The sequence below is a fragment of the Tachypleus tridentatus genome, chromosome 8 (genome assembly GCF_004210375.1).
Source record: "Tachypleus tridentatus isolate NWPU-2018 chromosome 8, ASM421037v1, whole genome shotgun sequence".
Taxonomy (NCBI): Eukaryota; Metazoa; Arthropoda; class Merostomata; order Xiphosura; family Limulidae; genus Tachypleus; species Tachypleus tridentatus.
This window is the reverse complement of record NC_134832.1, coordinates 133920680-133934432: the sequence shown is the minus strand read 5'-3', so window position 1 is coordinate 133934432 and position 13753 is coordinate 133920680. Positions and strand designations below refer to the sequence as shown.

General features: G+C 30.7%; 1 protein-coding gene across 4 annotated transcripts in view; it reads right to left on the bottom strand.

Annotated features, from left to right (window-relative positions):
• Window positions 1–5687: 5687 nt before the first annotated feature.
• The window catches only part of LOC143223542 (E3 ubiquitin-protein ligase RNF19A-like), a 45625-nt gene continuing 37559 nt past the window's right edge, over window positions 5688–13753 (bottom strand). For all 4 annotated transcript variants that reach the window (XM_076451625.1, XM_076451628.1, XM_076451626.1 and 1 more), the window contains exons 8-12: window positions 12027–12141; window positions 11256–11399; window positions 9850–10057; window positions 8444–8605; window positions 5688–6855 (exon numbers count right to left, since the gene is read on the bottom strand). In XM_076451625.1, coding sequence (XP_076307740.1) covers window positions 6408–6855; window positions 8444–8605; window positions 9850–10057; window positions 11256–11399; window positions 12027–12141 — 1077 coding nt within the window. In that variant the 3' untranslated portion in view covers window positions 5688–6407. The remainder of the gene's footprint in view (window positions 6856–8443; window positions 8606–9849; window positions 10058–11255; window positions 11400–12026; window positions 12142–13753) is intronic.

The following is a 13753-nucleotide window of genomic DNA, read 5'->3' as shown; positions in this document are numbered from 1 at the left end:
TCATTGTAACAGATAAGTTGAAATGTAAAAATTACTTGCAGAAGTTCAGTCAAAAAAGTTTTATTACAAGCATCAGCTTTTCCAAAAATACATTTTCATTGCAATAAAGCGCATAGGTTACACCAAGAAAATTATGAGAGGCATCACTGGAGGGCTAACTAAGTTAACACCAGTAACGTTTCAGACCATTTCATCACAAGAAAAAGACTATACATTTTTTTTCTGGAACCATGCATTACAGAAAGTAAAAATATCATTCCTTTTTTTTTTAATCTGTATACTATGAATAGAAATTATTTCTCCTTTAGTCCTCAATAACAAAGTGAACCCACAAACATAGTGTTTGTTACTAAAGATAAATATTTTAATGCCAATAAATTTTTCAGCACAAAAGTTAGGTTCAACTTTTCAATAGCTTTATACTATAAACAGTTCTGTAAAGCTGTTAAGCTTCTGTAAAACAATTCATTTTACTTCATGACATGGGTGTCTGAGCTTTGGTACAATTTCCAACACCAATTACAACAGATTATGAGGCTGGCTTAACAACAATAAAATAATATGTTATGATGACATATACAATGGTAGGATTAAACACCCTGCAGTGTAAATGGGGTTAAAAAATTAGCTGGTAAATAAAGTTAACTTGATATCAAAAAAGACCACCAAGGATGTTATTGGTAAGAACATACATAATATCAATGTGAAAGATTATTCTTTATCCAATTTCTGGAGAACAATGTGCACATTTATAAGACTTTGTATTTAACACCAAGCATATTTAGATGCAAATTCATTGCACCAGACCCAAGTACATAAAATGTACAAAACAGTAGGACTGTTATGTCCAATGTTGTCTAGAAGGTAAACTTTATTTAATACTGGAAATATACAAATTCATGTTACAAAAGAAAAAGATGCTCTTAGTCTTATTCATGATATCCTTTAAATGTCCTTAAAACATCAGACCAAAAAGTAATGGTCACCAATAGACAAACAATTAAATAATTTGGTTAATTTCTTTAAGTTCAAGTTATCTGTGTTCTGCCTGCCATGGGTATCAAAACCCAGCTTCTAGTGGTGCAAGTCTACAGACATACCTTTGTGCCACTGGAGAGCCTAAAGTGTTTGAAAAGGGTTAATGTAATTCCTTAATGATAGTATATAGTAACTTTACATTCATCAGATGAAAATAAATTCCATATTTTCAATAAAGCAGTAGAGCCTGCGAGGAACTTCTTAGCCAGTTATTTACAAAAGTGCCAGGAAAAAAAATAATCACAAATTACATGCACAAAGCAAATATATAATCAGGTTTTAATTTCCAAGAATTGCCATATTTCTTACTGTATTATGAAATTTTAGATGACTAATTATTTCCCAATATTAAATGGGAAAACAAACCAAAAAAAAGTATTTTAACACCTGCCACACAACCAGGCCTATCACCTTTTAATACTGAGTCTAGGATGATCAACAGACAGGTGATTTTGATAGATCTCAATGAAGTTCAGTATAATCCTCGCAATGAAAACTAAATATATATTAAAACAATGATAAGAGCTATATGGATTATACAATGATGACACCATCCTGAGCATTATCATCCAAAAATTACACTTAATTTTACAATAACTAGGAAATTATTTTGTAATAAATGTACTGAGAATCTGCTTCAGTTGTAATCCTGCATCTTTAGGCTTTACTTTGCTAGTTTCACAAAATTTTAAAATTAATGATTTCTTATATACAATTCAAATACCCCTATTTGAAGATAAAAAAATAGTAAAACATAATACTTGTGCTATCAACTGACAAATTTCTGATTCAGCCCATATGTCAACTCAATTTTAAGTCCTTTCGTCATCTAACTTGGACTGACTGTTTATCCTAATTGTTATGCTTAAGCCATTACAATCATAACTCCATCTAGAACATTTTAATTATGTTTCAATGCTACATCATTTTACTTTAGTAGAAGCTAACTATGCTGGTGACAGGTCTGGTCCAGTGACCTCAACCTCATAATCACTTTACAATTTTTTTGTCTTATTAAAACAGCCCAAACTCTTAAAAAGAAAAGTCATTTTGAAAAAGTCCAAATCAGTATACCTCGCTGGTTCATGTGGCAGGTATTAAACTTTACAAAAGCCCACTGAAAGATGTACAACAGAAATGTGCAACAAGCTATTGGAAAAGGCCATAATCTACTTCTAACTATTTTTATTTCCTTACAATTGGTCTGAATATCCAGCATCACGTCTGATTTGTGAACTGGTAAACAAAATGTTAGTGTCTCTTACAAATCATTTTACTAGCTAATCGATATTAATTAAAAGTCCATTAGGTAATATGCGAGAAACAAAAGTTAAGTTTTTTGTGAGTCACTCAGAAAAAGCCATCATCAATCTTACATTTTATGAAAAATTGATTGAAGAAAACGATTTTTTATGAACAGCTTTTTAGAAACAGAAATCTAAAAAAATAGTTTTCTCTAATATGGATAGTTACATTTAATTCACAAGGTACAAGATAAAATGTTATGATGAGGAAAAGTGGGGGCTCTGTACTCCTGAAAAGAGGGCACAACTTTCACAATTTATGCCTTTTACTATAATAACTTAATTATAGCAAAATCCCCTTCTTATAAAAAATTATTATAGAAATTCCATTACAAAATCAAGATTTTATATATAGTAAAGTTTATCTGATTTTCAAATTTCTAGCTGATTATGAAAGTACACATCTTTAAAATTAAAAAAAAAAACCTAAAAAAAAAACACTTTAGGAATCACTAGATAGCTAACTCCATATATGAAAAGGTGTGTACAAACAGTTTAGTTTAGACCTTAACATGCCAGCTGCACACATTTTTTTCAACCAATGACTTACACTTATAAAATAATTGAACATTTAAATAACATTTATGTAATGATAATTTGATAGATTACTGAACAAACTTTGTCACAACAGTTGAGCAAGGCTTATTTCCAATCTGCAGTTTGCTTAATGAAATGTATCAACCTTAGAAATCAAACTTATTTTGACTACAACATTACAGCTACTGAAAAGAAATTTGAAGATTCACATATATTCAATAAAGTATTCCCAAGAATATATATATTATATATATATATATAAATATATTAAAAAAACAGTATCAAGAAGAATTCAGTCTTTTGCTACACAATGCTTTCTTTCAATATTTACAGAACGATAAGTTTACAGGAATGTTGACTTCCATCATGATACCAAGTCATGCAGATACAGAGAACTGACTATCTAGCTTCTAATACACAGATTTTATACCAAGTTAGTTTTGCTGCAAAGTTGCATATAAGTAAAGTGACATATATTTACCATATTATCAAAACACTATATTAAGGTGACATTATTAATATACCTGGGGTAGGTAGGAAAATTTCAGTATGTTCTATTTGGTTAAATCATTTCTTACATATGGGGCTTTCAATTTTTTTTTTAACTGCATCTAAATTAATTTAGGTGTGTGAATAATTGTCCCTAATTTATTATTTGATACTATAAGCAATAATAATATTATAATTATATTACAGTTTTCTTTTTCATTTCACAAAAGGTACAGTTAAAAATATAATCTGACACAAAGATTTAATGTATTTTGTGAGTTGCCTATTCAAGGCTTCTCAATACAGCTCAAGTCAATAAACTAAAGGAATACACTTAGGCCTCTTATAACAGTGATGTGTTATGCAATATATATGTGGTATTTTTAAGTTCGAAGATTATATTTTCAATTTTACCTTTGATGAGATCTGTAGTATAACTCATTTCTTTAGCTTTACTGCATATCAACAATGTATAATAGTGTAAAGTTATTAATACAGATAAGTGGGAAGGCTTGTATCAAGCTCTACCCGCTGGCTCTTTATTTAGTAGATGGATTAAAGTTATAACTGGTAAATGGAGTATTTTAAACAAGTTCCATTTAGTCATAACTCAAGTTTTTCAGAATTTGTAGTTTTTACTAGAAGGATTCAGACATTTTGGGAATAAAGTGAGAGAGAGAAAAAATAGATGTCTACTTTCCACATAATAACTACAGCAAAAACTTTATTTTAGCCATTTACTTTTTCATGTGTTTCTCAGGGCCAGTAATACAACTACTACTATATTATTAACAGTATAGAAACACTAGCTGTAAAGTATATATCTATATATGCTGTTTTTTTTTCTCATCTTGAGAGTCTACGTCACCCTCCCATAACTGTACTTGACACGTGTGTGAATTTCTTACTACAAGTGGGTTGGAAAGTTTCAAGAGTCAAAATTATCTTTTTTTACTGTTGTATTACAACTTTGGAATTTCAAATATATGTATAAAAAGATAATGTCTGTTAAAAACATGTTGTTTATTCTCTTCAGTTTGTTAATAACAAAAATTTAACATTACTCCACAGTACTGCAAGTTGTTTGTTAACACAAATAACAAGTTCTTTAATAAATTATTTATGCAGATTACTGTTGATGAAAGGAAGTTGAATGATTGAATGAATGGCAACTGCCTGTTGTAGAAACACAAGTGTATAGGATGACATTTCAAAAGTATTCCATAGAGCAGAAGAATTTCAAAATGTCATCCTATACACTTGTGTTTCTACAACAGGTAGTTTCTATCTATTTCATTTACTTTCATTCAAGGGAAGGATAATTCACTGTAAATAAAATATAAAAAAGCTATTTAGTCATATTAATAATTAGATTTTTTCCAAATTAAAAGAATGCAGCCCAGTATGATTTTTGTGATCAATTGGAAGTAACACTCATTACTACACAATAAAACATAAGGCATAACTTGTGTAACTCTTCAGATCATTTGACTTGTTAGCTTTAACACAATTTCCACAAATGAATTACTATGGAAGAGGTTCCAAAGTTGGATAATTATTAGTATTTAACAATCTGTCTTATTCTAACTTGTAAATGTTTCTATAGGTAGTTAACCAGTAGCAGTTAATTTTAATAATGATCTGATTTATTTTGTAATGTGAAGGTGTTTTTATGGGTGGTTAACTGGTATTAATGGATGCTAACCGTGATCTAACGTTTTTGGTTAGTGAGCAGTAGTGTTGATTATTAATAATACTCCATCTTAAATTTTTCAAAACTGAAAGGTGTTCCTACTGCTGGTTAGTAAGTCTTGAATGATATTAATAGTGTGTGTGTTTTTTTTCTCTGTAAAACTGAGGTGGATGCTATAAGTGCTTCAGTTTAATAACATTGGCAAACTATTCAATACCTGAATAGAAAATACTATTCAGTATACTGACACTTCAACTTGGAGTGGAACACCATCAGAAGTTTCACTAAAATTTATCTTATAATACTTCCACTGAAATCCAGAAAGTAAGCTGTGTATTTTATAATTTTACACATCCACAACTATTTTTTGATTTAAAATGGAAATAAATTAGCACAGATATTTCATATGTTTTATGGACTGGGGTTTTTCATTCTCACAAATAATAAAGCAAATTCAATAATTCTGCCTTACACTTAACACAATATTGAATCCATGCAATTTCACAAACTCCTGCTTGGAAGAAAAGGTAGATAAATGAGCATGGTAAATAGACAAGATCACTTTGGATATAGAATACCTAATTATGAATATATTTACAAACTGTCACGTACAAAGTTACATGAAGTACCTTTTCCGAAGTTGTCCACCTTTATTGATATTTTAATTTAAATCTTTGAATTATACAAAGTTCCCTTCTACAGGTACTTTCTGGAAGTGCTTCCAGTAAAAATTTCACAATTTATATTCTAGTTTACTTACTCTTAAAAACATGTCACCCTTCAGTCCCTAATTTTCAAAATTAAGAAACGCACAATCAGTGTTCTTAGACAACTGTTCTTACAAAACAAGCAACAGTAATTTCATTTCCTATTAATTGCATGTCTGAATTTCATTTAAATCATCATCAACTTTCAATGGAGGACTTTCTTGCCACAACAGTGAATAGGGGGCACTACGTGGCCGATCGGGGCAGTTCTTCCCGACTTTATTTTCTGGCTCCTCAATATATGGAAGGACTGCTATAGACTGACCACTGCATTTTCTAAAAAGGCCTCTGGATGTTTTATCACTAAAATTGTCACACTGTTTGTAATTAGAATTAGCAGCCGTATCATCATATTCATCTACCTTTTTCTGATCACGATCACGACATTCTATTTTGGCACATTGTGGTTCGACACAAGCAAGTACGCGAGTTTCTGGGAAAGAGTTGGGATTGTTTTTACATGGTGCAGTAAGCTTTGAACTTTGTCTAGTTTTAATGTGATAATCATCCCAAGTTGTGGGAAGTTTCTTCAGTTCACAGCAGCATAGCTGGTCAGTTGCTTCAAGAGAATGAACAATACTACAACTTTTTTGATGAAACTAAGGATTTTGGCCTTACACCCTTTCTCTCATCAACAGGTATTCCTACTCCTGACTCTTCAGTTATGCCAGGACTTTCATCAATAAAGCTGACACAATATTCTCTCAAGTCTCTTTGAGTTTTTGACTGCTTAAGTTCTGCAATACTGGAAGATACAATAGCAGTGCTCACTCCCCCTTGCTGTCGTCGTCCAGATGTCCTCCACAAGCGAGATCTATGTCCCCCAAGACTCCTGGAACCACTTTGGGAAGCTCCATCCTCACTACAACAGCAGGAATTATAAGATTCATCTATTTTCACAGAACCAACATTATGTGGTTCACATGAGGTGACATCAACAGTATCTCCTCCTACTTTTGGTATGACATGGGAGAGAGAGGTGTCCTCATTCATACTTTGACCATCAACATGAACCTCCACTGTATCTCTAGAAGAGAAAGAGAAACCATATTTTTAACTATATTCAAAAACCAAAGCTTTTAAAAATATTAGAGTAACTTGTAATATGTAAGTGACAACATTATCAGAATATTTAAATTCTGATTTAAAAGTTAGCACACAGGATCACGTAAAAAATTGCAAACATTTTTCAAACAAGACTCAAAACTTTAGTGTTTTCAAAAGCACTCGAGTTATGGATCTTGTTTGAAAACCATCTGAAGAATTACAATACTTACCACAGAATAATATATTGGAAGGACTTAATTATGTACATAACATTACATTCACTAAATCATTTAAAAATAAGTTATATTAATTGGGAATTCTCTGTATACAATAACAACTGACTTGGAAACATTGCAGAGAATAATATACAAGATAACTTTACTTAGCACAGTAAACAAGTCTAAAAATTAAGATAGTTATTTCCATGATACCACAATTATCAGAAAAGTGAAAACTATTATTAAGAAATCCACATATTACAAATATTGTTTTGGACTGAACAACTAACTTTGTGGATGTCTACAAGTTTACTATCACATTTTATTTGGTAACAGGTATTTTGCTAATGTGCAACACCTTCACTGACAGGCTACTTCATAAGATCACCATTAAAACCTGCTTAGCTTCAAGATTGCATAAACTTCATAAGATGTTAAAAGACGTTGTTTAACTAAAACACATCTGTAAATGGATCTTAGTTTCATCCACAATCTTACTCTACTGCCAGTAGAGAATTGGATGAAATACGAGTCATCACATCTCTCAATTTCAGTGAATTATTAAACAGAAATTCAGTTATGACCACTGAATCTGTGGTTTATTGTTGACAGAAAGAAATGGTTTTCAGGCTAGTTGGCTTTTTCACAACATTTACTGTAATATTTTTCATGTATTAAAGCTGAAGATGGTTAACTTACAAACAATGTTTATAAACTTCAGCTGAGAAAAACAGCCTGAACAATTAATTTTGCTGTTGGTTCTCATTGAAAGAAATTTTACTGGTCTGTTAACAATCCCCTATTATGCCCTATTCAACTCTGAAAGTTTACAACAAAATCCCATTCCTAAGCTAAGTACAGAAGCTTTAAAAATTTCAAAACTGGTCACACTTCTAAAATTTACCTATAAAAGAATATATTAATGACAAAAATATAACACACACACAATGCAAGCATCTGCTGAATTAAAAATAATTCAAACATTGTATATGACAGCAGTATGTAAAAGTGAAATAAATACTGCAGAAGAATGCTCAACTGAAAAATTAAATATCGCACATAACAGCACAAATTTGAGTTTACTAAAAACTGATTAAAATAATGCACATGCTGACAGCATTGAAAATTTACTATACACATTACACGAATAATGAAAATAATTTAAGAAATTCTGGTATTGACCTCAGATTTTACAAACACCTAATTTATTGAAAATTCATAACTTTAGATATCAGTGTTACGTCAACTTTTCAGCATTGGTGTTGAAAAGACCTTATTATGGGATATTTTAAGTGCAAGATATTCATCTCTTACAACATAGAATGGTTGAAACTTCTTTTCTGCACTTACCTATAACCAAGAAGAGACCCTGCAAGAGCTTTTGTACTTGCATCATCATTAAGAGAGAAGTTTGCAGATCGTTCACTAAGGCTTAACGTAGCTGAAGCTGTTTCACTGTGACTACTTAAACTGAGTCGTTTGTTGGAGGAAACATCTGCTTGAACTTCTAATCTAAGTGGAACAATATACTACAATTTATATCAAAATTACATAGATATATATAAAAGTCAACTTTCAGTTTTAAGAGGAAAGAAAGACATGAAGCAAACAAAAGTACAATCCCCAGTTTGACTTCAGAGATGGGACATAACTTACAGTACAAAAGTTAGGTAAGAAGTACATGTAGTGAACAACAATGGGTTTACAGTAATATGAGAAAAAAATATACACAGTGACTGATACCTACTACAAATGTGAAACAGGAGGTAAGTGAAAAGTACAACTCTGAGGCAGAATGCCAGCATACATTTGAAAATATATCAATGAAATGTACAGCTAGGCATTTCTCATAAATATATAATCATCTTACATGCAAATGTATTATTAACCCTTTCTGGAACAGGATGTGTCACTAGTGTTCAATGAATAACTATTTCAAGCAGTAGAATATTTTACCATCACTTCGTACAATTGTTAAACTTAAGCTCACTTCATATCTTGACATAGTAGAAAATTTCTGTAAGTTTCAGCCAGATATAATTTAGCATACAATGGCATTTTCAGAAACAAAAAAGAGCCCCTTATGAAACTAAGCAATCTCTTTTAGATCTTTGTTTTGTTCTTAGGTTCTCTACACTTCCCATTAGATTCCTTTGCTCATGCCTGCTAGTCACTGCTAATCACACTACTCTATCCAAGCCTATTCAAATGTCCTTTATAACCAATTTCATAGTTGCATTTCATTGGTATTTATTAAAATAATTTGCTGTGGCATTAAAAAAGGGTGGAAATAAACAGCTGTAGTGATAAAACCACTAAAAGCAATCTGAGAAAGAAAACACAGATAATTACATTCTTAATGAATGATAGTTCTTAAAAAATATAAAACACATCTAATGAGATGTGCAAAAAAACATTAAGTGTGTAAGAGCCACAAAGAAATGACAATTGAAGTTTTCTCTCCCCCTTTTCTAATTTGCAAATTACAAAAAATAAATATTACAGTTTGTGAAACTAATTATTTTTGAACTAAAAATTGTTCATATAGCTATAATAACTATTGCTACTTACATTTTGAAATATGATATACTGGTATGCATTTCACACCTGAATGAAAGGTCCTCTGCAGTCCAGATAGGGTTAATAAGGTTACTTTTTTCATTAATAATTTTATTATTAGTAAAAAATGATTTAAAAAAACACTGTTACCTGTGAATGTTCAGAAATACTAATATTTTTATAAGAAAATAACTTACTTCTGAGCTGCTGCTAAAGAGGCACTGGCTATGCTACCAGCAAGGGCAGTATTACTGGCACTTTCCCTGTCACTATCTCGAATAAGCCCCACTCTCTCCATATGACTTCCACTTCCCATACTAATACTGGTAGACATGCCAAAAGAAACTTCTCCAATACTAGGGTTAACTCCTCTATGGCTGACTGCCGTGTCTACACTCATTCCATCTAGTGACCAATTATACAAGCACAAAGAACTGTCAATTAACAAACAAGAAGGAATTTATACCTTTCGAAAAATACAATTTGTACTTCTGAAGCATCAACTTAAAACATTATCTTTAGTGCTGTTAAATGTAAAAACTAAAACTTCAAAATAGTTAAAACACAAGTTTTCAAATAGTGTAAATCCATTACAATTTTCAACTATTATAATAAAAAAAAGCTTACTGAGAGATGGATAAGCTCAATCTCAAAGGCATAAAATTGTAGCAAAATCTGACATACTGTACAGCAGATTAATTCAAACCTATAAGTATTAATTCAAATACAATAATTACATGTATATATAATATTTGCATAGTAAAACTGTAAAATTTAAGTCTCAAAGATGCAGAATACACTATATAATAACAACCAGATTTGAGCAAATAACATTTACATTGCTAACAAAACCATAAACAGAAATCATATTTGCAATGTGAATTTGTAATATGCCACTATTATTTATTGAAAATGTTATTATAAAGTAAATTTGTAAAATAAGATGGCCACATTCTTTAAAAAGAAGCATATAACAGTCTTATATTTCATAATTCTATCTGATAAAGACTGTTTTATCTTTTAATCATGACACATGGTAATGTGTCATGCAGCTTAAACAACCAGCTACAGGACAAGCTGTGTTATTAACAGGAGTAATAGTTCAGCAATTTTCCACCTTCTGTTTCTCAGACTATGGCACTCCAAACTATCATATATTTTCAGTGGATATGCTCTACTGAGCCCTTACTTCACACACCAAATTTCAAGGCAGTCCGTTACAAAATACCAGAGATATCTGCACTTTTAACTGGTTCCCCCCCTTTTCTTCTCACAAAAGTTGTGGAAACTTAATTTGATAGAAAAATATACTTTTATGTTTTTTGTTTCTTTGGTAAATATTCATAGGATTCAATTATATACTCACATTACAGCTTGCATCAAATAAACAAATATTTATATAGGAAGACCATATGATGAACAAAAATGTGTTATCCATAAAGTGATTGCTACACAAGTTATGATCTCAGAGCCAGTAAAAGCTAAAGCAATATTACTTATATTTAACTACTTACTAAGAACTATCAAACAAACAGGTTTCTAAAAGACTATGGAACAAATCATCCACTAAACCCAGATGTATAAAGCAAATGAAGTCACTCACCTGCTGCAACACCAAGCTCATTTTCTTCATCAAATTCAATTCTCACTCCAGATGCTGATGTGGTTACACCACAACCTCCAGAACGACAGAGAGATATAGGAACTACTCCATACACATATGCCAGTAAGATAGGTACACCAATACCTACATTTGGTTATGGATAATAAGAATTAAGTTTCAAAAAAGAAAACAATATTTAATAAATATATATATGGTAAATCAGTTTGGTTTATTTAGAATTTTATGCAAAGCAAAGCTACACAAGGACTATCTGCACTAGTCATCCTCAATTTAGCAGTGAAAGACTGGAGAGACGGCAGTTAGTAATCACCATTCACTGCCAACTCTTGGGCTACTCTTTCTCAAATGAATAGTAAGATTGATTATCACGTTATAATGCCCCAACAACTGAAAAACTGAGCATGTTTGGTGGAACAAAGATTTGAAATTGTGACCCACAGATTGCAAGTCAAATGCTCTAACCACGTGGCCATGCTGGGCAAAGCAAATCAGTGAAAGTTAAAGATTTCATCATATACAGATTACATGAATATCACAATTAAATAGATGAAAATAAACAAGTGTACATAAATTTGCATTCTACTCTGTTTGCTTACTACCAGGCAATGTATTGTCCATCATCTCATCATCAGATAAATAATAGTACATATCATATTCTCTCTGTTATACAATTCTCCCTCTTGTATATGTTTCTGTGCACTTTTAACAAGTAAGAAAATGTTCCTAAATGCTAGTGAATCTAGAACTTACCAACAGCAATCCCTGCTAGTACAGGAGACACTAGTATTGAAGCCATTACTCCAGTGGTCACAGCTAAATTTCTTTTGTGTTTACCATTATTTTTATTAGTGTGGTATCGATGGAGCTGGAAAAAAAAAAAAAAGTTTATCAGTTTATCACTGCACAGATACAACAAGATTTTTAATATTTGTAACCACTGCAACATAATTCCTTTTATAGATGGACTAACAGGGAAAAGAAACTTAAAAATAGTGGAATACAATAGCATTATGCGAATAACTTGTTAACGTTTACAATGTTATAATAATATCTAATCCTATCATTATATCACTATGGACTCAGTAGATTACACTGACCTCAGGACCCCAAAGTAACCATCAGTTTCTGTACTATTACATTTAATATGTTTTGTGTATCTTTAATAAAAAATAATTAGGAAGCTTTCAGTAAACATTCAGATTTTTTAATAAACTATTTTTACCAAACATTTGTGTGAACACAGTCAGTGTTGACTACTCTAAGTGCAAAGTTATTTTTATGTTAAGATTAAACATACTTTTTCACCTAAAATGTCAAGTTTCATTTGCATAATCTCTAAAACCTCCTAAATAAATATCAAACATTTCTTTCAGTACAAATTCACATTTATATTCTCTACCTTAACTCTATACACATTCTTTTGATTTGACTGACCTTGTAACCACCATACAGAAATTCTAAATTACCATTTGCCTTTCTCGAATAACTGCCAATTATTACATAAAACTACATTTATTTACCCTGATAGCTCAAACCATGTAATGGTATATACCTGTTTATATCAATGTTTTATCCATTTTTGCCCTTTGAGCCATGTCTAATAATATAATAAAAGTTGTAAATCATTCAGCAATGCACAAAATATTGGTGAGCATACTGTGTGAAGAAATATTACTATTATTTTTCATTATCTTACCTGATAAATTTCAACTGTTTATATTTTTTGTTCCCTTTATAATAATAAATAAAAATATATATGAAATACAAGAATTAAAGTACATAGCTGTAACCTCTTCTTTCTTTTATCAGCTGTTAATAAGGGTTAAATCTACCTTTTTTATACTAATGGTACTAGTACACTAAATACATTTTATTTAAATAATGAACCTACAAACACAAAATAATACACTGCACAAAGCAAATAACATCCTATAACTATCATAATTTATTTGGCTTTTTTAACTCTGAGATAAGAACCTTTAAAAATTTGCCCAAGCTTCATGTGAATACTGTAAGAGAAAACTTTAAAACTCTCACTTTCTATTGGTTATAAGTTATATTAAACATCAGAGAGAACTACTGGCAACTTGTTAAAGAGATGTTGTGACCAAGAAGGATTGGTTTCCTAATCTATGGCTCCATAAACAAACAAGAGTGAAGGCTATAAAAATTATACTTTGCCTCAGTAATATGTATATTATAATGAGTAATTTACATTAAATTCTGCACTTGTAAGAGGGCAAGTAGATACATTAGAAAAGAGGGAAGACCCAGAGACCAAATGTCATAATTCTCATACTAAAAGAAGTTAAGGATTTTGTTTAAATATTTAATTAAAAAATTAAGATATAAAAGATATAATATTAAGATTTGATTTATGAACTACATGTTGATGCTAAGCTTATTCATACACATTAATAATACAACAGTTTAATTAAATTTTAAAAGTAACACTAAAAGATCATGACATGCACACT